Raw genomic sequence first — 20,530 nt, forward strand, 5'->3', positions numbered from 1 at the left:
CATTCATATATCACAGAAAATCCTGTCAAACATTAAATGTGTGCTTTCTGGTGATGTAGGTACAGTCGACTCTCGTTAGTACAAACTCTGTTAATACAAAATTCTGGTTATAACAAACATAAAGCCACGGTCCCGACTGTGCATTTATGTGCACAATGAATGGGACTGATGTTCCTCTTAATACAAAATTCTGATATAACAAACAATTTGGCTAGGTCCGAACGAGTTTGTTATAACGAGAGTCGACTGTACATATATCAGAAATCGACTGATGAATATGCATCACCATGCGCAACAAATGTCTATCCTTACAAAATAAAAAGCATTCCAGAAAGCGTTACCATGGTTATCCTTGTGTTGCACATTTTACACTGAGCTTCATTCCCAGAATGCTTTGCAACACCTCCAACTGCACATGACCTGCAGGAACGCACTCCTCTTTGGAAAGCATTATGGGAAGTCCGCGACGCACTCCATTACAAGCAAAAGCTTTTGACGTCCTGGCATAAAACACCAGTCCATAGCGACACCAACCAATGACCAATCAATTTCTATATTTTGATTGAAAAACAGGTGTACACTACAACACGTACATGGGGAAAAAGACATTAAACTCTACAAGCTAAAAATTCCTGCATTCAATGATATTATTATAGTATTGGTATTCCAGAAATATCATTTTTTTATTTACTTTTAATTTTTTTGTAATTTTTTTATTTATTTTTTTATTTTTTACAAAAGGTCGTTGCCTTGTTTGATTGGTTATAAACACAATGGAAAAGTAAAAATTAGCAAAAAGTGTTGCTGTAATGTGCCCACGAATATAACCTTTGAACAAACAGCATGACAAGGAAGAATTTGTAGCGGGAAGAAAATACTTGTTTCCATGACAACAATACTTGAAAGATTAAACAATTTTTTTTACTGATATTTGACACATCATTGGGGAAAATGCAGCAAAAGACATTCCTTGTACTAGAATTCAAACTGTCATCGGCAAAACAAAATACTTAAAACAAATGACAAACGATGTTCTGAGAAAAAGTGGAAAGTAAAATGTGTTGCCAATATATTCCAAAATATAGTATTATTAGATACTTCTGGATCTACGCATGATATGGTCGATTTGAAAGCTCCGACTCATTTGGTCCTTGAACTTACTGCAGGAATTCCCAGTTGAAAGTTCAATGGTTCTAAAAAAAATATTTGTGTTATTGTGAAAGTTTAAATTTCAAACAGGAGAGGTAGAGAATGTCTTCATTCACAATTTTTTTTAAAAACTATGGGGGAAAAAGATGAAGTAGTTGATTCTCTGGGAATTTTTTCAAAATTGATATAAAAGGAAAAATGCATGCACATGCTATGTCTTACAGATATTAAAATTTTAAATAGTGATGTTAATCATGTATTTAATAAGGGGTCATATATTGTACTAATTACATAAATTATATAAAAAGGAATGATAGTAATTGTGGTGGAAGAGCAAAATGCATTTGCGCAATATTTGTAGGTTCGATCAGATGAATCTGATATTGCAATGTTGCGTGAATGCAACAAGTATGTTGCAATCAATGCAACACACTTGTTGCTTTCATGCAACATTAATTCCTACCTGGGTCCCAGGTGTATACTCAGTTGAAAAAACCTTGAGATGTGGCATTTTGCATGGTCATCAACAATGGGACTTTACAACCAACAGAATTTGATTTGCTAAAAGTGCAGCCGTCAACTTTGCAGCCGTATGCTTAATTGTCAGAGAACTTACCCTGGTCAAATGTTGTTTAAGTGACCCCAAATTTCATTGTTTTCATACAATATCGTTTAGAGAAATGGTTTCACTCATTGATTTGTGTATACTCAAAGGTAATGCTGCAGTAACAACTAAAAAGCAAGGTCTGTAGGTTCAACAGAATTTGAACATGAAACACCAAAAATACAAAAAATTAAGTTGTGACTGAAGCCCCATTATGCTAAAAAAAAGTTTGACAACTTGACCCTACCCTCTCACCCCTCATCCCTACCCCACGACACGCCTCTGGACTTCCTTGAGGGTTGGTCTGTTTGTTTTGTCTAATGCAAGACAAGCACGGCACGCCGGTTTCATGATGACTAGGTGAAGGGGTTTGGGATTTATATCAAGCTGCATTTGGGCCCTTTTTTCTTGGGCTGTTTTGGGGGACACAAGACAGCTCTGATGGCTTCGTCAAACACTGTCTTCAGGCCTTTCTGCGTCAGGGCCGAGCACTCCAGAAACTTGACCGCGTTGATCTCTTTACACATTTGTAGCCCCTGTATGACAACAACACACAAAAATAATATCTCCTTTAAATTTTGGTTGATGAGTCCTTTATAACGGACTCGGTGCACGAACAGTTGATGGCATCTGTGATCACTTTCTAGAGCCCCAAGTAGGACAGACACACTGTGTGCACCTGCTGATTTGTTCCTGTACAGCACAACTAATTGTATCATGACTGTGAGCGTCTTTGCGTGAGCAACAGGCAGGCTGGCAGCAATGCATTAAGTCTCTCTCAGAAGTCTCTCCCAACTCTCTCTTTGTAACCAGGCGAGGGGGTACTTGTGCACAGAGTCCGTAAGGTAGAAACATGACACAAATATAACATGGTTTATTTCGGGTGGATAGTCGGAAATTAGGAACTAGTTTGTCAACAGAGGGGAGCTAATATCGACTTCCCACCCGAAATACCATGTTATATTTGTTTTACTATACCTCATACATATTCGCATTGTGGACAACTTTTTTTAGTAGAGGAGGCATCTTCATTGTCCACAATATTCTCCAGTTCGGCATCACTGAGCTCAGGAAAAAGATGATTAACATTTATGTGTGCCATAATATTTTCATGTGTAGCTTGGGCGATGTTCGCTTACTACACCCATGTGATAGTTCCACGATTGCTTTGTAATGCGCATACGTAGTGGACAGTGCGCTAGTCTACTATGCATGCGTATTTACCCTGTGCGTGAATACTCTTGTGCGCGCTTGGTAAACAGCAAAAATAGCAGCCGGCACGGTGATGGTAAATGGACCAGTGAGCATTCGGCTCTTGATCATGAATATGTATGAGGTATAGTAAAATCCTTTTAAGCCAATGGATTTTGCACAGATCATGTTAGGTGGTGGTGTCTGGTTTAATAAGAGCCAGTTAAGGACTCATCAAATGTGTGCACTGGTTTGCGCTTGCAGTGACTTGTACATGGACGTGTAAAGCACGGAGTAGTCTGGACTAAGGTAGATCTCATTGAGCTAATTAAATCAAACTAGTTGTTTCCAAAATGTGAAATCTCAGACTCTGCAGCAGCTGCGACTGCCTCGTTAACTTGGTCAGGGTTGTGTGAACATGGGTCAGCAGAGTATTCAAATTGGACAGTTATCGGCAACAGCAGAATTCAGCAGACAGTCTTCAGACAGACTGCACTGTGATGGCAGAATAGTCCTGAGTCATGACAATGTCACGCTTTGTTTACACTTCGGCTTTCTTATGAAGCTCAGTGCTTCTCATCCCCACCTGGCTCCCATAAAAAAGCGCACATGTAAACAAAGAGTGACGTCCTGTCTCAGGACTATTCTGCAAACTATCTGCAAGCTCTTTTAGTTTGCCCCTTAAGCCAATCCTGCCTGTGTTGAGACAAATATTCTGACCTGGGTGTAAGTAATTGGGGACAATCTCTTCTCCTTGAGTTTCTCGGTGGCTTCCTTGTCATCTCGTAGATCCAGCTTAGTCCCCACTAAGATGATGGGCGTGTTGGGGCAGTGATGGTTCACCTCTGGGTTCCACTTGGCTCGGACGTTCTCGAAAGAAGCGGGGCTCATGAGAGAGAAGCAGATAAGGAAGACATCCTGTAGGGGGGAAAAAGGAAAACTCATGAAAACACCTCTTCCATTACAGTTATTATTTTTTTTCTATAAAATCATAACCCTTACAAGTGATAGCGAGTCCTCACAAGTCCATCACAATCTTCCAGCCTCAATTCAAGTCGTAAGCTATTCAAATGAACCGTGACTTAGGCATTCCTTAGGATTTGTTCATCCTTTGTTTCTTGTGACTGGACTTATGAAAGGACTTGTGATTTACTGGACATTAGATTTTTGTTTGAGCAAAGCCTAGCATCCTCCAAAATCTGCCGAGACTGCAGTACACATTTTGGAAGTATATTAGGGAGCATTATGGATTGTATTTGAGTAGGGTTACACAGTTTCTGACGTTTGGGCTTACTGTCTGTGGATAGGAGAGTGGCCTGAGTCTGTCGTAGTCCTCCTGTCCCGCCGTATCCCACAATCCCAAGTTGACCGGCTTGCCATCCACCATCACATTGGCCGAGTAGTTGTCAAAACTGCAGAACCAAATATGGATAAAATTTATTAAATACATTTAAGCTAAGAAGGGTGCCAGTATATTTGCTAAATGATTATAGAGAAATACAACTTTACAATTAACAGTAACTCCCTGGTTTACTATATCCTTCCTGAATTCTCCATCATCTTCTCCTGTGCACTAAACCGATCGTGTGTGTGCTTCAAATTCAAACGTCATCAAGTCTTAAGTAAAGTAACAGCAGCCTGGATCTACCTTCCACAAATCTTACTAAATCTTCCAAAACCACTTTGAGAACTGTTAACAAGTTGGGAGGGTTGGGGAAAATTTAAAAACGTTTACACATTTTTGCTCAGCCACCTTTATGAAATACTGATGTAAAAGAATAACCCTTGATAAAACAATAGTGTTTATATTAGCGTTACTTTTTCCTGGGTCCAAGAGTTATCGCCCTCTCTAAAGTCAAAACAGACAATTGGTTGTTGTTGTTTTTGGAAAACCATGGCATTTCATGGTTCCATTAAGTACACATACATTAAAACATTTAGATCAAATTTTTCTCCACATTTTTATTTGTGTGGTCCCAGATAATGTGGGTATTGACATACAGTAATTTGAGCTTTTGAATAAGTAATCAATGCGACCGGTTCTAGAAGAATGACATGTTTGCAATGGGAAACCATGACACACAATCCAAACAGACAAAAAATACATCATGAAAAATATGATAATCTCATCCAAACGATCCTAATATGCAGGAAGTTTGAGCCCACAAATCAGGAACTAGCGCCAAATGTCCTTGGAACACATGCACATGTACTTTTTAACAGCACCGCTCGATATTATTCAATTTACAGTGAATTTCTAAAACCTAGAGCCGGTCCCTGTTTGTCACTTCAAGTTTCTTTTGCTGTTAGTAATGTATACATCTTATTCCTGACAACTGAGGGCGCTATTGCTGGTACTCACTTTAAAGTTGATGGATTTTCAGTCTAAAGGTTTTAGAGTATTATGAATAAATACGTTGTACCAGTAACAAGTAACTAACACTCTCTTAATTTTTTTGTTAGTTACAGAAGTTGTGACTTGAAAGTTGACACAAAATGACACTGCTGCATTTCAAGAAATTTTGAAATGCCAACATGAACTTCCTCTTCTAATCAGTATTTTGATAAGTGGCAAAACATTTACCGAAAAAAAATACATCATTTATTCACGGGCTTTATGTGCAAATATCAGACAGACAATTATTGATATGTGTGGTTAAGTGTTGCTTTTGTTCCGGTTTGCAAAATGTACATGAAACAATGTCACTTCAACACCGATAAGCCTGCCACTTCCTGCAACTTAGTGGAACAACTGTTGAAGTATTTAACCCTATGTATCCCCTTTACGGAAATCAAACACTATTCTTATGATTCAACCCATCCTCTGTTACTTTTGTATTGACCTTGGTTCTCTGACACAAGGCTATAGCATTGGGTTTACAGCACAGTGTTAGAGTTTGGAGGATTCGGGGAGATTCCCATCAACAATTCCAAGGGAGTTAGGGGAAGGTTTTACCTTTTTGTGAATCTAGTCACAAATTCAACAAGTTAAGTGAAAGTTTACTTACACTGTGGGGATGTACTCTCCCGGAAAAGCATTCGTTGTGTAGCTGATGAGCAGACATGTCTTACCAACAGCTCTGTGGAGATACAGACAAAAAGAAGCAAAGTTGAGAAAACATTGGATCCGTGTCGGAGGTTTGTTCGAACATTGGATGTTGCAATGTTTCTCTTTGGCCATGTTGGTACATACAGAAAAATCACTAATGCTGCATGAATATCTCACTCAGATTATTATGTGGACAGAGAACAGGCTATATGTTATAGTCCTTATGACCTCTGATGCTGGGTCAATGTAATGTCAATATTCACATGTGCACAATTAAGTATGGTGTTCAACACATACGTAAGAACCCTGGCCAATCGAACAACGGAGAAGTGTATCGTCAGGTGCATAGCAACCAGTAAGGTTTCAGAAGGTTTGAAGGAATCATCTGCCCTGTGTATATGAACATGTAAATGTACATGTATGAAGGCATGTCTCCAGTCTAATACAGTCAGTGTATCACACAGTTCAAAAGGATGGCTAGGACATTATGATGAACTCATCACTATACTGCTGGAGTTCATGTGTGATATGCCCCAATAATGACTAACACATGGCCCTCTCACATCACCCGCCAATGTAGAGCACATGTACAAAAACTAGTAGACTGGCAGAGATCTGAATGTTTTTAATGTCTCACATTTTTTTAAGGGGGGGGGGGTTACCAATGCCCCCCCCCCTCCCCCAAGATTTCGGCTGTGGAAAGACAGATTTATTGAAATTAGGTGAGCCTTTAAAGGCCTGGTGGTGAATGATATGGGGAAAATGAAGTTGGTTTAACCTAGCTCTTTCAGATTTTGAATGGCATTCAAAAGACTGAATGTGGTGAACTGCCCCGACCACAAAATGGTGAATGCCAGGAATTCACATCACAATAAATTCCACAAAACTTACCTTGCCTAAGTGCATGGAGGAAGGACTATTGTTGATTTTTTTTATGAATTCTGGTTTCGTGTTCTGACCTCAGTTGACCAAAATGGTCACATGCTCCCACAGTGCATGCTTTAGATATGTAAAAATCTACTGAACTTTATTGTTCATCGATACATGTATTCAAACAAGAAAGAATGTTACAAATGGGACTGAAGTTTCCGCCACATTTTGTACTTAAGTTCCTGTACACATTTCTACTGTTATGATTTACATTTGCAGGTACGGTGATTATTCAAGGGTTGTTTGTTCCTTCAAGACATGAAGTAATTAACACCTGCAACTTCACTTCCTGTATACATACTAGATTATCCAACATCATACTTTCTTTTAAATGTTGTACATGTAAACATCATGTGTACATATGCACATGTGTACATGTATGTATGTATGTAAAGTACAGTTACTTGTAAAACATTTAATCCAGATAAAAATAACTATACTTAGTACAGTGTACATGTATCTTTTTCACCATGTGCAACGCAGTGGAATACATTTGGTAATTATTTTACATATTTTGGCGTGCTCATACACAAGTTATTTTTATAAATGCCTTGCAAATGCAATTAGACCACACATGTCCGTTTCATTCCCTCAAGGCAACGTTTGGCTTTTGGAGTTATTAAAACGCCTCATCTGGCAAGGATGTAGGCATCCAACCATCAAGAAAGGGAAAAAGCTAACTGACGCAGCGTGAAAAATGATGTTGTTCCAAGATGTTGGACTTATTTTCAAGGAGACAAGATGATGTGCTGAGGACAGACAGCAATGAGGCATAAATACAGGTACTTTGCAGATGCTGATCTCTTGCCACGGTAAACTACTGGGAATTCTACTTGACTAATCTGATTGCCGCACTTACAAGACATTGAGGTGATGCCTCAGGGGCATGGCACATGCGTTCTAACATAAGGCATTTTAGTAATCTTACTGGCCAAAAGGAGCATTCCACTGCACATGTAGTATTTATGCCCTGCATGAGAGCGTGGTGCCACCTTCGACATCTCTGTTAATTGTGGTCACTGGATTTGATTTTAAAAGTAATTTCTATTCTTTGCAAATTACTAAAATTTGACTGAAATTTTGATAGATGAGGCAGCACTTGAGGCAAAACCGACTGCACAGGATTTTTTTTTGGGGGGGGGTATGTTTATGTTTTGCTTGCATACATGTATTGTTTGCATTGCATGCTACATGCACTATGCCTAAATGGAAATAAATTTAATAGGTCCACTGTCTCTAAGTTTTTGTACTGTCAGCAGCGTTCAGCCTCAGGCCTGCTCTTTTCTTTTTTCTCTCCAATAATGCAGCAATCCAGTAACTTTGCCAAGTGGACAAATTACAATAATTGATTGAATTTGTCACAGTAGAGATCTAATACGCTGCACTGCTGGCATAGTTATAGACTGACAACGTGCATATATCATATACAGAGTAAACATACATGTACAATGTACAATATAACATGTGCATGTACTGTGCAATACAGTGTGCACATGTGCAATATACATGTATACTGCACTGACCAGGAAGTGATATAGTAGAGGAAGTAAACGCACATCTATCATGCATGCACAATAATAGGATGTCCTGTCTTGGCAACTATTATTGTTGGAATTGTTTGGCTTCATAAAGAAATGCAAGACTGGGGGGATTTTCCTAATTATCCCACTTATTGTCATGGGTATTCTAGAGAATCAATGTCAAAAGTTCAAATACAGAGCAGCAAAACTGCTGAAATATGCATTTTCTGCATGTGAACAATTGATACAGACATTGAAGAGAAACGCATTGGGAAGATTTCCATACATGGACATCACTAGTATTTCCCTGCAGTGACCTGTCAGCCATCAGAAAGCGATAACATGTCATAAAAAGTCAAATATAGCACGGCAAATATTGAAGCATTTACTGACAAAACACTTGGAATTTTTCAGACCAGTCCCATAGGGTGTGTACACAGGGTGTCAAGTGATGTCCAGGTATGGAACTCTTTCCACTGCATTTTTAGTACTTAAATATTCCAAGGTTCTTTCTTCTTGACTTGGAAGTCATATTTCAATTCACTTTTTTTCAAATGATTATAAAATAAAGTATTCCTCAAAAAAATGTAACCTTGCCTTTGTCTATAACACAAAGGGTGTCAACAGTCAAGAATGACTATTCTCAGGGGGCTTAAACATAAAATACGGAGAGTGCAGCTGGAATCTACATAGTGGTGAAACAGTCCTTTGTATTCAGTCAACTATTAGAAGTTTTTTTCCTGTGCAAGAACAAAACACCCAGTTTAAAGCACTCAAGCAGACTGGGCTGACTTGGTCCCGGAAACGCACATCTGCAACACTTCCTCCATGTCACAGAAAGGCAACGAGGGATTGTGCCACACATCCTCAACCCATAAGACCAGACTTGTAAAGCCAGCCGAAGGACAATGGCTGTGGCCAAAAGCCACTGGAAATTTTACAGTGTACCGGTATTTTCCATGTACATTTTACTAAGAGTGCAATGAGAAGCTCTTTTGGATAGTACAGCTCGGAGAAGTTTGTTGATGCACTATGTTTGAAATGACTAACTCTAAAACAAGAAATTGTTATTACATGTCTAGTAAGGCCGAGAAAAACAAATGTGTGTTTACGGTACCGCCCTAAAAAATAACCAGGTAGATGGGGAGGAATTTAATTCTATTCTGTAACTTTAATTTTTTCGGTTGTTTTTTTGTTCTTTTATACTTACTTTGTTTACTTTACGGTAATCACTTCAGCCAGTGATCTGCAAATGTTTAGTTACTTGTACGATAATAGTTTATGTTATGTATGAGAGAAATTGCTGCTTTCTATGGAAAAATAAACAATTCTAGCATGAAGTCAAGCACGTTCTTTATGTAAATGAAACTAAATGTTTGCGTACAGGTATGTCTTTCACAAATGTAGTTTGACCTTGAATTGCTTTGTTAACATTGTGCACATGTACAGTGTACTACATGCACCTAAAGGGCAGTTCCATGGCATGGAGTCAGACTTACATGTACTGTACATGTATACGTGTACACTTAGGACAATTAAACAGTGTGCATAAAAAGCTTTCACCATAAAGTGGATTTTAATTCTGATGAAACATCTCAGTTAGGTACTACAATGATTTAAAAAAGAAATAATTTGTCTAACTTTTTGGCTAAAGTAGAAATCGGCTCGAAACACTATGGTGTCAGACGTACTCGGACAAATTGACATTTCTGTGTGTAGGCCTATTTATTTTTATTTTTTTTAATTGGAAGTAACAACTGGACTTTTGAACATTGTTAGAAATACACTATATTTCATTAGAGTAGACCTAATAAGTTTCAAAATGCTACATATTTCATTTGTGACATTGGATTTGTTTAATTTTTAACATTGAGGTTTATAAATTGGTGGAATTACCCTGAAAACGGGTATCATCTTTCTTTCTTTGTTGGCTATATCAGCTGTTGTTTCAGACCTAATTCATTAACTAGTGAAAACCAGGAACCGAGAGGAAAATTGACACAAATTCCTCTAAGAGGAAACAAGACTCTCTGACAAAAATACAAAAGGAAAACCCAAACTTTGTTTGTTTGGATTCTTGTTGTTTGTTGGGGTGTTTATTTGTTTGTTTTGTTTGGCATGGGGTCATAACCTTTTGCAGAGGAGACTGATTCAGCTACATGTGTGTATTTAATAACAAAAATTTACATGTAGCTTCTTCGGAAACAAACATATCAATAACTAGTTCAAAAATAATCTTTTCGCAAAAATGTTGAAAAGACATGAATCCGGGACTGAGAAACATTTCAAATTTTGTTAAAATATACTTAGAAAATGCAGTCAACTCTCCATACACTTTCTACACAACCAATGAAGTGGCTTCTCTATACTACATTCTTTCCGGACTCAGATCTCTCTGGATTCAAAACACACATTAATCCCGACTAGCTATCGTATCGAAACACTTTGATTTACTGTAGGAATTTAAAACCACATTGGCCTACAGAATCACAATGTAGGCCTATTGAAATATGCATGATCGTTTTGATTATAACATATGTGATTAAGTTATGCGCCTATCAAATGTCCCCCCCCCCCCCAGCCCCAGGTCCGATGCCGGAGAAACAATTGATAGACGCATTAGGCCTACATGTATGTAGCTCACTAGCCATGCTAGCTGCCTATGCCTTAAAACAACAAAAAATTGTTTTTGCCACTGTTTGCTGTTACGTGCTATTTCCAACAGTTACTTCAAACAAAAAGTAACAATGAACGAGTAATTACAGCTGTAATTTACAGCCGTGATACACTCTTTTCCTAACTTTTTTTACAATTACAAATACGATAATTATATGAGCGATCCTGTAGTGTAGGGCCTGCTTCCTATATACATGATATAGGGGGGCCCGGCCTAAGGGAACAAAATCCACTTTAAAATGATTAGACCTACAAAACTAGTTGGCAACATTCTCAATAAACAGGTAATGGTATGTCACAGATAGACGGCAGGGCTTTGATTTCTGTGAGGGAAATTTGGGGGTAAATGACGATGACAGCGTGGCGACAACACGCAACCCGAAATAAAGATGGCGATCACTGCACGATGTACCGTGAGCAAGGCACAAACAGCGCAGGAAAATCGTGATCTCTACCCCAAGACACTGTTCAAAATTGCAAAACGGGTGTCATTAGAATTGAGAAAAGTCTGGTATTGATTGTACAGGTGATTTTCGAGCAATAAAAAACATTTTTGACTATAATTTCATCAAAACAAAGCAGGGGCCCTACACTACACGATCGCCATTGGCCACCCCGGCCCCGCGGTCAGAGTGCAGTGTGGCTAAAATGCACGCAAATTATGTGCAAGCAAATGGCCATCCGTATTTTTTTGCCCCCGCACCCTAGTCCGAGTAACTTGGACCCAACGTAGGGTCCAAGCCCATTCCGAGACCTAGACAACATAGTCACTGACAGTCCCAAAAACCAACATTTTCCAACACAAAACATCAGATTTCACCTTCAAAACGGCCTCCAAATTACTAGATATGCCACCTGAGGTACAAGTAGACATCGATAATTAAGATGGTTGTACTGAAGCTTACTTACGATCCGGAAAAAAAGTGAAATTTTCCGTTCATTTCGGAGAGCTCCCCTCGCGATCTTGAACACGTTAAATTTGCGATTGTGTTTAAAGTTTGAACGACGCGATTTCTTCTACATGCCCAGCGTACATTCGATGGTCCCCGTATCCCGAGTGCGATTCCGTTACCGAGCGCGCGCGATGCATCGATTATGATAATGAGTAGACTGGATCACGTTTGTAAACACATGTGCATTTCAAACGATAATAGGGAGTCGGGAACTAGCGCAGCTTTTATAGCGGGTACCAGTTCAAGCTGGTTCCTCATTCCCTTTTACAGTTCGAAATGCACATGTATGTGTTTACAAACGTGACTCATTATCATAATCGATGCATCGCGCGCGCTCGGTAACGGAATCGCACACGGGATACGGGGACCATCGAATGTACGCTGGGCATGTAGAAGAAATCGCGTCGTTCAAACTTTAAACACGATCGCAAATTTAACGTTTTCAAGATCGCGAGGGGAGCTCTCCGAAATGAACGGAAAATTTCACTTTTTTTCCGGATCGTAAGTAAGCTTCAGTACAACCATCTTAATTATCGATGTCTACTTGTACCTCAGGTGGCATATCTAGTAATTTGGAGGCCGTTTTGAAGGTGAAATCTGATGTTTTGTGTTGGAAAATGTTGGTTTTTGGGACTGTCAGTGACTGTGTTGTCTAGGTCTCGGAATGGGCTTGGACCCTACTATCGCCAGACCATGTCCAAATTTTTAAAAAGGCGATAAGTTGGGTCCAAGTTACTCGGACTACCCGCACCCCCACTTTCTGAAGTTTCTTAGTTCAACTTACCCGTCTCCAACCACGACACATTTGATGGCTTGCATTGTGAAGCACCCAGAGTCGACAGGAATGAAGAATTACAGTTGCCACCGATGCCGAAAGTGTGATTTTCCTCGGGTTTTTCGAAACGCGGAAATGCAAGAGCAATAGCCAACACGCACAGGTCGTCAGGGTGTGTGAGATTATGGTGTGAGTGAAGGGCGCCCTCTGTTGTCCAATTGATTACCTCGCGGTATTTCGTCGATTTTATGAATGCACAACTTATGAGATGACGTATTTATATACTTCGCACAGCGCAATCTAAAAATAGATTCCAACGGCAATTGGCCAATCACAGTGCATTGAATTCTCATAGGCGCGTACACCCAGTATTGTGGCAAGCCAATGTTTACATCACGAATAAAAATAAAAATATCTATATAAATGCTTCTTAAAAAATTGTCAGTGTAGTGGTAGTACATGTACACCTCTAGATGGTCATTTTTGACTTTAATAATTTGGGAAAAATTAGGTGAATTGGTTTTCCCAATTATAAAATACCTTAAAAAGGCACTAACAGAGAAAAATGCTTACAATAAAAAAATGATTATTGTCCAAACATTGTATATTGCGATAATATAAAACCATATGCCAATAAACTAAAATATTTAAACATTATAATTCAAAGCTCTTCTCTTTTTTTAAGGAAATGGCGAGATTGTCCATAAAATTGTGCAACCCTGTCCATCTTTATATTTTCACCCCATAACATCTCCAACATTACGATGTTGATCCAGTAATTGGGCTTAAAATGAGAGGATTTCTAATGCAATATCTTAAAAAAATGGACTCCAAAACTGAACAACAGAGGGCGCTATGACCCCTAACAATGAAACAATGAAGGACATTGCCCTGGTTCACCAATTGTTCGCTGTTTTTATGTGTCCTTCAATATTGGTACTCTTTCTTGTTTTCACCTCTGGGGGGTAGTTGTTAAAGCAGAATAGTTTATTTCTTCCATACATAAAAATGACAGAAATGATAAATTTAAAAGCTTTCTTGTCCAGTTTGCTAATCATAATATAGCTTTATTCATAAAAGAATAATACAAGTTCACCTAGACAAATGTACATCATTTTCAAAACCAATTTTACATGTAGTTATATTGCCCACTTAGAGAAATAAATTACCAAGATCAGTCATAATCTTCTAATACTACAATTTTAAAGAAACAAAAATTATGCCTTGCATCTACACAAAAGTACTTGCTGTCAATGTTCCTTTCCAAACGAAAAAGGTGAAAACATAGAACATTTCTCAAAGTATTTGTTGTTTTTCTTTCTTAAAAACCTACACTATGAAGCCAAATACATTTACATTTAGACCATTGTTATACAAAAGGAAAACTATAAGTTTGTTCACGGTAATTATGAATACTAAACATATTTGTTTCAAAGGCATATATCATTTGATTTTTCACCCAACTCAAACAGCTTTTCATGTGAGGAGTGATTCAAGTTAAATGAGACATCTTCAATCATTCTGAAGGAATTGTAAATATCTCAAATGAACCCACGACTAGTGCTGTGCATTTACCCGGCACCCTATTGAAGTAAAACATGGGTACCATGGTACCCATAATAGAAACCCAACCCAAAATTCAAATCCCAAGAGTTGTCTGAAGGTGAAATTTCTTTGGTTTTCCATGTAGCCTGGCTTTCATTTTGAAAATTTGCCACAAATGGCATTCAAAACCTTTCTTTTTCATTGTCTGAGAAGTTACTAAGTAATTTGTAAAGTCGATTACTGGTCAATTTTGAACCGGTTCCTGACATCAGCGGTTGGGCACTTGGATACCCGGTTCTAATGCAACGCCTACACATGACCCAACGTTTCCTATAATGTTGCTCAAAATCAAAAGTGTAAATAAACAAATATACAGATATTTATTTTTCTTTTAGAGAATCAGATTAAAAAATTAGTCAAATACAGACTACAATGTTTCATGTTTGACATTTGCACATTGTGAAACAGGATAGAACTGGATAATATGGTAAATGTGGCAGTAGAAGACAGATAGCAGAAGGTTGTAATATTTTCTTGAGCTGCCAAGAATGGAAATTTATTAAGCGTACAACTTATTTGCGTAGCTTAGCCAAGGTAGTTTACCAGCCAAAATTCCACACACTGTACATCGCTTGTGACAGCTTTTAGTAAAGTTCCCGCTTAGCACATAAATTTGGTAAGCAGTTTTTCCTACTCCTAATTTACTTCAATCGCGGCCATGTTGGTGCAGCAGCAGTTATTGGCTGTCGCTTACCAACAGCGTTAGCAGACAGCGACGGGAACTCCTTGTGCATGTTAAGGTGAGCCTCTAGCTCTGATCGCTGGATGACCTGTCCACACTGTGGGCAAGAGCTGGCAGCATTAATCGTCCCCTTCCATGCCCCTGTCCCCCGACCTCTGCCCTTTGCCCTCACGGGTTCTGTCTTCTCGCCAGCGAGGGAGCTGTTGTCTTGCCGGGGCTTGCTTTGAAATTTGGCATCGTTCTGAGCGGATATCAATTCTTGCTGCTTGACAAAATCCGGCAGTAGGCTCACCAGCTCATTGAAGATCAGTGGGAGGTTTTGGCCAAGCAGAGATTGACACTCGTAGTAGTATTCAGCAGCCATCATTGAACCGTCGCGGAACTTCCTGGAGATGGATCGGAACCTGTCAAATTTGGCCTCTTGATGCCCAAGGAAAGCTTTGATCTTTTTGGCTAGTTGCAAGTTGCGTTCCTGGAAATCGGTGGGCGGTACAAAGACGTTGAACCCAGGCGGGAGGGTTGGGTTTGGCATGTGGAAACTAACCCCGAATCCTGGCGGCGGGCTGACTGGATGGGAGGCTGCTGGCGGTTTGGGCGGTGCCACTGAAACGGGCGGTGCCACTGAAACAGGTGGTGCCACTGAAACGGGTGGTGCCGCTGAAACCGGCCGAGCCTGCGAGGCAGCAGGACCTTTTGGAGCTAGTCCCGGGGGTAAGCCAGGGGGTATTCTCTGAGGAGCAACTGCCTGGCTTTCCTTAGGTTTGGCTTCTTTCTTGGCAATGTCAAAACCTGGTGGAGCTTTTGGATTCTGCTTACTTGTCCCAATGTCTGGATTCTCTTTGGAAGATTTTTTCCCTTTCTTTTTCGACTTTCCAGCAACAGGTTTGGCTTCGGTGGGCATGGCAGCTGACTTGTCCTTGGGAGTGGCCCACGCAGGTGTGGTCTTAGTTTTAAAGGTGGGCGTAGTCCTGCTGGGTGCGGCTTCTACTCCCAGAATTCCGGCAATGGAGCTCAGGGTTGGAAAATCCTCCTCCCTGTTTTTAAACGATCGCTGTGCTGGTACCGCAACAGGCTGATGCTGAGGTTTGGGTTGAGTGTCCATTTTCTGCAGGGCCGAGTAAAAGTTGAAACCACCTGGTGCACCAGTAGTACCAACATTCGCTGGAGTTGAGGTTTTCATCAATGCCGGGAAATCCTCAACTTTTGCACCCGAGGACATCCTTGTCACTGGCTTTGGAGGATGCACTTCAGCCTTCGCATCACTTGATTGATGAGAAGTCTCCATTGGTTTGTTGTCTAAGGGCTTTGGAACGCTCAACAAAGACTCGTTTTCACTACTATTTTCATTTTTGTCTGATGCACCCTTGCCTTTCTTTTTCTTTTTCTTCTTACCAGTCTGTGTATCTGTCTCAACTGGTTGCGGCAAATTAGTGTCAGCTTTCCGATTTCCATTTTCATCCTCTAAGCACTCAGTGTTTTTCGATGATGGTGCCCGCATTTCCTCCTTGATCTCTGTCTTTGCTTCCTCCACCTGGGGCGACGCCCGCCCACCCTTTTTTTGCAACCTCGTCTCATCTATCCCCGCCTCCTTGGCTACAGTTTCCATAGCAACCGCATCACTGCTAGCCTCCTCTCCAGTGCCGTCTCTATCAGGCTCTGGTTCAGCGTTGGCTGCCGATTTCTTCTTCGGCTGCGGTTTGTCTTTGGTCCTTCGGGCATCTCGGTCCTCCCGTTCTTGCCTCCTTGCATCCCGATGCTCTGCCATCTCTCTTTTCTTCGTCTCCATGGAGGCCTGGATGGCAGTGGAGAGGCCATCATCCCTGAATGCAAGAAAACAAAACATCAACTGATAGGTCACTTGAACTTGATGGGATATTTTGATTGAGAAGAGATTAATTTTAATTGCAGATTTGATCCTTTATTTATGTTATGTATAATAATTTTTTACTTAAAGCTTGTGAGAAATATTGTTGTGATGGACTTAAAAGAATAGAATACTGAAGTGACTTTTTTGGGTATTACACAAATGTGAGAGGTTTGATTTGTTTCTCTCTTATTACCTTGAATGATTCAATTTTCAAACATATTTAATATTATTTACTCGGTCTATTGAATGATGTTCATATAAGTATTGAAATGACAGTAGTGCCCGAGTGCAGTGCACAGTAGTGGTTATGGTTCAAACTTCACTCTTACCTGTTCCCATGGTAACGTCTCTCTCGTCCTTTGCCAAAACTTGGGCCACCTCCACCGCCACCTATCAACAACAGCAAAATTTATCAATGTTAGGGTGACTTTTTTTGGCAAACATCCAAACTTTTCAATCAGGAATACAAATCCATCCAAATCGAATACTATGCAAGAACTCAAATCACAGAAGGGGTGTCAAGGGGTAACAAGCTCCATGTAAATAACCCATAAGCACCTGTTCTATATTGTATTACATTGTATTACATTGTATTACATTGTATTACATTATATTTATTTCTTGATGAATCCATAAGACCATACAATGCTTGGGTGGTTTAGGGTGGTACGGGGAGCAACAGGCAGGGCAGTCTGGGGCGATACAGGGAGTAACAGGCAGGGTGGTTTGGGGCGATACAGGGAGTAACAGGCAGGGCAGTCTGGGGCGATACAGGGAGTAACAGGCAGGGTGGTTTGGGGCGATACAGGGAGTAACAGGCAGGGGGGTTTGGGGCATACAGGGAGTAACAGGCAGGCAGTTTGGGGCAGTACAGGGAGTAACAGGCAGGGTGGTTTGGGGCGATACAGGGAGTAACAGGCAGGGCAGTCTGGGGCGATACAGGGAGTAACAGGCAGGGTGGTTTGGGGCGGTACAGGGAGTAACAGGCAGGGGGGTTTGGGGCATACAGGGAGCAACAGGCAGGGCAGTCTGGGGCCGTACAGGGAGTAACAGGCAAGGTGGTCTGGGGCCGTACAGGGAGTAACAGGCAGGGCAGTCTGGGGCGATACAGGGAGTAACAGGCAGGGTGGTTTGGGGCGGTACAGGGAGTAACAGGCAGGGGGGTTTGGGGCATACAGGGAGCAACAGGCAGGGCAGTCTGGGGCAGTACAGAGAGTAACAGGCAGGGTGGTCTGGGCGGTACAGGGAGTAACAGGCAGGGTGGTTTGGGGCAGTACAGGAACTTATGGGACAATGAGTGCTAGGCACTACCTTTCTTTAACAATTTACAAAACACTCTGACAAAGTCCCAGGATGAATCTTAAAGAGTCTGGGTGAGTAACAGGATTAGTATTAGTGTATAAGCAGGGCACATTGCCTATGCCTTGACTTTTCAAATTTCTCTACCTCTTTCGGAGGGTCTAGGTGGAAGGTTAATCTCCACGTCAATCTGCCTCATCTGCCGAGCCTGAGCTCGAGACATCTGATTGCTGTGGGCAGTGGCCCGGTGCGCCTTGAGGTCGATGCTGGAGCGAAAGGCGTGAGTGAACTGCTCTTGGGAACAACGATCCTCCTCGCAGAGGTAATGCTGCTCACGAAAATGCTCCTTCAGATTGTCGTAATCACTGGTGAAGAGAGGATAACATTGCAAAGTTATCTATGAACTTAAAATTTACATCTTCCGTACGCACTTATTTCATCATTCAAATAAGAAAAGCAGCTTACTGGTAATATTGATTGCTGACGCCGTCGGCCTCGCAGAAATGACAGTAGTAATGATCCTGCCGCAAGTGCCGCAGTAACTCGTCGTTGTCGAAATACCGCTCATCGCAGAACTCGCAGAGAGGGTGACCGCGGTATGACGTGTCCTTGCCATCCCCCTTGCGCCGGTGCAAAGCTAGGTCCTTGCGGGAGTAAGCCTTACGCTCAAAGGAAAACACCTGTGTTGGCACGGTGACAATAGTTTGTTATGACTACAGAGTATAAAATGGTAAGCCCATGCCAAATATTCCAATGTTTGAATATCATTTGATTATTTCCAACAGGGTTTACCTTCAAGTGTTTGATGCACAACTCACAGTAGAACAACTCGTGTTCTCTCCGCAGGTGGTCCTGTAAATCCTTGCAGGACTTTTCAGGCGGACGGAGTGGACACAAAGTGCAGACTTCCCAGAGCAGACGACGGAACTCATCCTGAATCTTGGACGTAGCAAAGGCAATGCCTGCCTTGCGGTTTATAGGGAACTTATGGGATATGATGCCATCGAAAGGATGCAGCTTAGCGGTGGCTATGACCTGTAGATAATATAAGGATAAATAATAAAAAATAATAATAATAATATCAATAAAATTAATCACATCTTTAATCCTGCTCCCTTGGCCTTTATTTTAAGGAATGGACCTTTAAAAGGTAACTTTCCTCCCAAATCAACTATCCGCAGGAATCCAACACCACCTTTTTTGTACTTTAAACTTTCAAGCCTGATTGAAAGTTATAATTATTGTCTGGGCTCTGAATCCTGTAGAATCATGCAAAACTACACGTTAGATTTGAAAGAATCATTGTTTTATCAACGCAATAAGATTTTTGTTTTATAAATCCTGAGAAGATATTTTGATTATCTGTACAAATACTGAACTAACCAGTAGATAAGTAACATTAGAGACAGCTTAATCTAATAATTTCTATCCTCAAAAGACTTACTGAGTATATTTCAGTAGGCCTTATACGTAGTAACCATCTTACTTAGTAATAGAGGGCAAGCAATGCCTTTGTTTTGCTGGGCATGCTGGGATAAGCATGAGTGAACCTTTGTGCATTCGTAGTAACTGAATAAAAAAATTTAAAAAAGCTGCTCTCCAAGATGGCCTCTACGCTGCGGTCTGTAGTAGGGTAAAAGCTGGGTTTTTTTTCTTCTATTTATGCCAAAAGCAGAAAAGTACCCCCCCCCCCCCCTAAACAAAAAAGAAAGACCCCCCCCCCAAAAAAAAGAGTAAAAAATGAAAAGACTACCCTCTACAAGTGTAAATCAAATTTTCAACAAATGTTTGAAGTAGTTAATCATTTAGGACCAATACGTGTTATTACTAGGCAAATCTGTGTTTAGTACCTTGGGCATTTCGGCCCGGCAGACGGCACAGTACCGCTGCTCACACAACACCCGCATTCGCGTGGAACACTTCAAACAGATGTGATGATTGCACTGTCCAACGGCGTAATACTTAATACTGCCGCAGCACAACACACAAGTCGACGAGATGCTGTCCGTAGTTTTCGACATTTTGGGTTGATATCCAGACGCCTGTGTGCCTTCAAATTTCGCGACTTGACGTTGTTTATGCTCCGTAAAGTTGTGATGAAATTGCAATGGACGGGGGAAACACGGCGCATTGACATCATCAACCGCGCGCTAGAGTGAAATGGCGCCACCAAGAATATACTGGTGCCCGGCAAAACCGTCAAATCGCAAATAGCTGTGAAGTGGAACCA

The 20,530-nt window shown here is 40.7% G+C and overlaps 2 protein-coding genes across 2 annotated transcripts; both read right to left on the bottom strand.

Moving 5' to 3' along the window:
• Positions 1-308: 308 nt before the first annotated feature.
• LOC119734839 (ras-related C3 botulinum toxin substrate 1) lies at positions 309-13,081 on the bottom strand. The gene is made up of 5 exons (XM_038208419.1): positions 12,857-13,081; positions 5,953-6,024; positions 4,239-4,356; positions 3,665-3,862; positions 309-2,289 (listed from the first exon to the last, which is right to left on the bottom strand). The coding sequence occupies exons 1-5, from the start codon at positions 12,889-12,891 to the stop codon at positions 2,131-2,133; spliced, it is 582 nt and encodes a 193-aa protein (XP_038064347.1). The 5' UTR covers positions 12,892-13,081; the 3' UTR covers positions 309-2,130.
• Positions 13,082-13,738: 657 nt separating this feature from the next.
• LOC119734837 (E3 ubiquitin-protein ligase ZNF598-like) lies at positions 13,739-20,468 on the bottom strand. Its single transcript, XM_038208416.1, has 6 exons — positions 20,151-20,468; positions 19,093-19,335; positions 18,766-18,980; positions 18,448-18,665; positions 17,331-17,391; positions 13,739-16,954 (listed from the first exon to the last, which is right to left on the bottom strand). The coding sequence occupies exons 1-6, from the start codon at positions 20,319-20,321 to the stop codon at positions 15,094-15,096; spliced, it is 2,769 nt and encodes a 922-aa protein (XP_038064344.1). The 5' UTR covers positions 20,322-20,468; the 3' UTR covers positions 13,739-15,093.
• Between the last annotated feature and the right edge of the window lie 62 nt (positions 20,469-20,530).

Source organism: Patiria miniata, unplaced genomic scaffold, assembly GCF_015706575.1.
Source record: "Patiria miniata isolate m_02_andy unplaced genomic scaffold, ASM1570657v1 HiC_scaffold_28, whole genome shotgun sequence".
In the NCBI taxonomy this organism is placed as follows: Eukaryota; Metazoa; Echinodermata; class Asteroidea; order Valvatida; family Asterinidae; genus Patiria; species Patiria miniata.

What these genes read in the sequence shown, in the direction of transcription:
- LOC119734839 (XM_038208419.1), bottom strand. Translation starts at nt 12,891, where the DNA reads ATGCAAGCCATCAAATGTGTCGTGGTTGGAGACGG. An exon ending in TGTGTCGTGGTTGGAGACGG is followed by an intron (nt 6,025 to 12,856) that starts GTAAGTTGAACT and finishes GTATCTCCACAG; the next exon opens with AGCTGTTGGTAAGACATGTC. An exon ending in GGAGAGTACATCCCCACAGT is followed by an intron (nt 4,357 to 5,952) that starts GTAAGTAAACTT and finishes TTGGTTCTGCAG; the next exon opens with TTTTGACAACTACTCGGCCA.
- LOC119734837 (XM_038208416.1), bottom strand. Translation starts at nt 20,321, where the DNA reads ATGTCGAAAACTACGGACAGCATCTCGTCGACTTGTGTGTTGTGCTGC. An exon ending in GCCGGGCCGAAATGCCCAAG is followed by an intron (nt 19,336 to 20,150) that starts GTACTAAACACA and finishes TATTATCTACAG; the next exon opens with GTCATAGCCACCGCTAAGCT. An exon ending in ACCTAGACCCTCCGAAAGAG is followed by an intron (nt 17,392 to 18,447) that starts GTAGAGAAATTT and finishes TGTTGTTGATAG; the next exon opens with GTGGCGGTGGAGGTGGCCCA.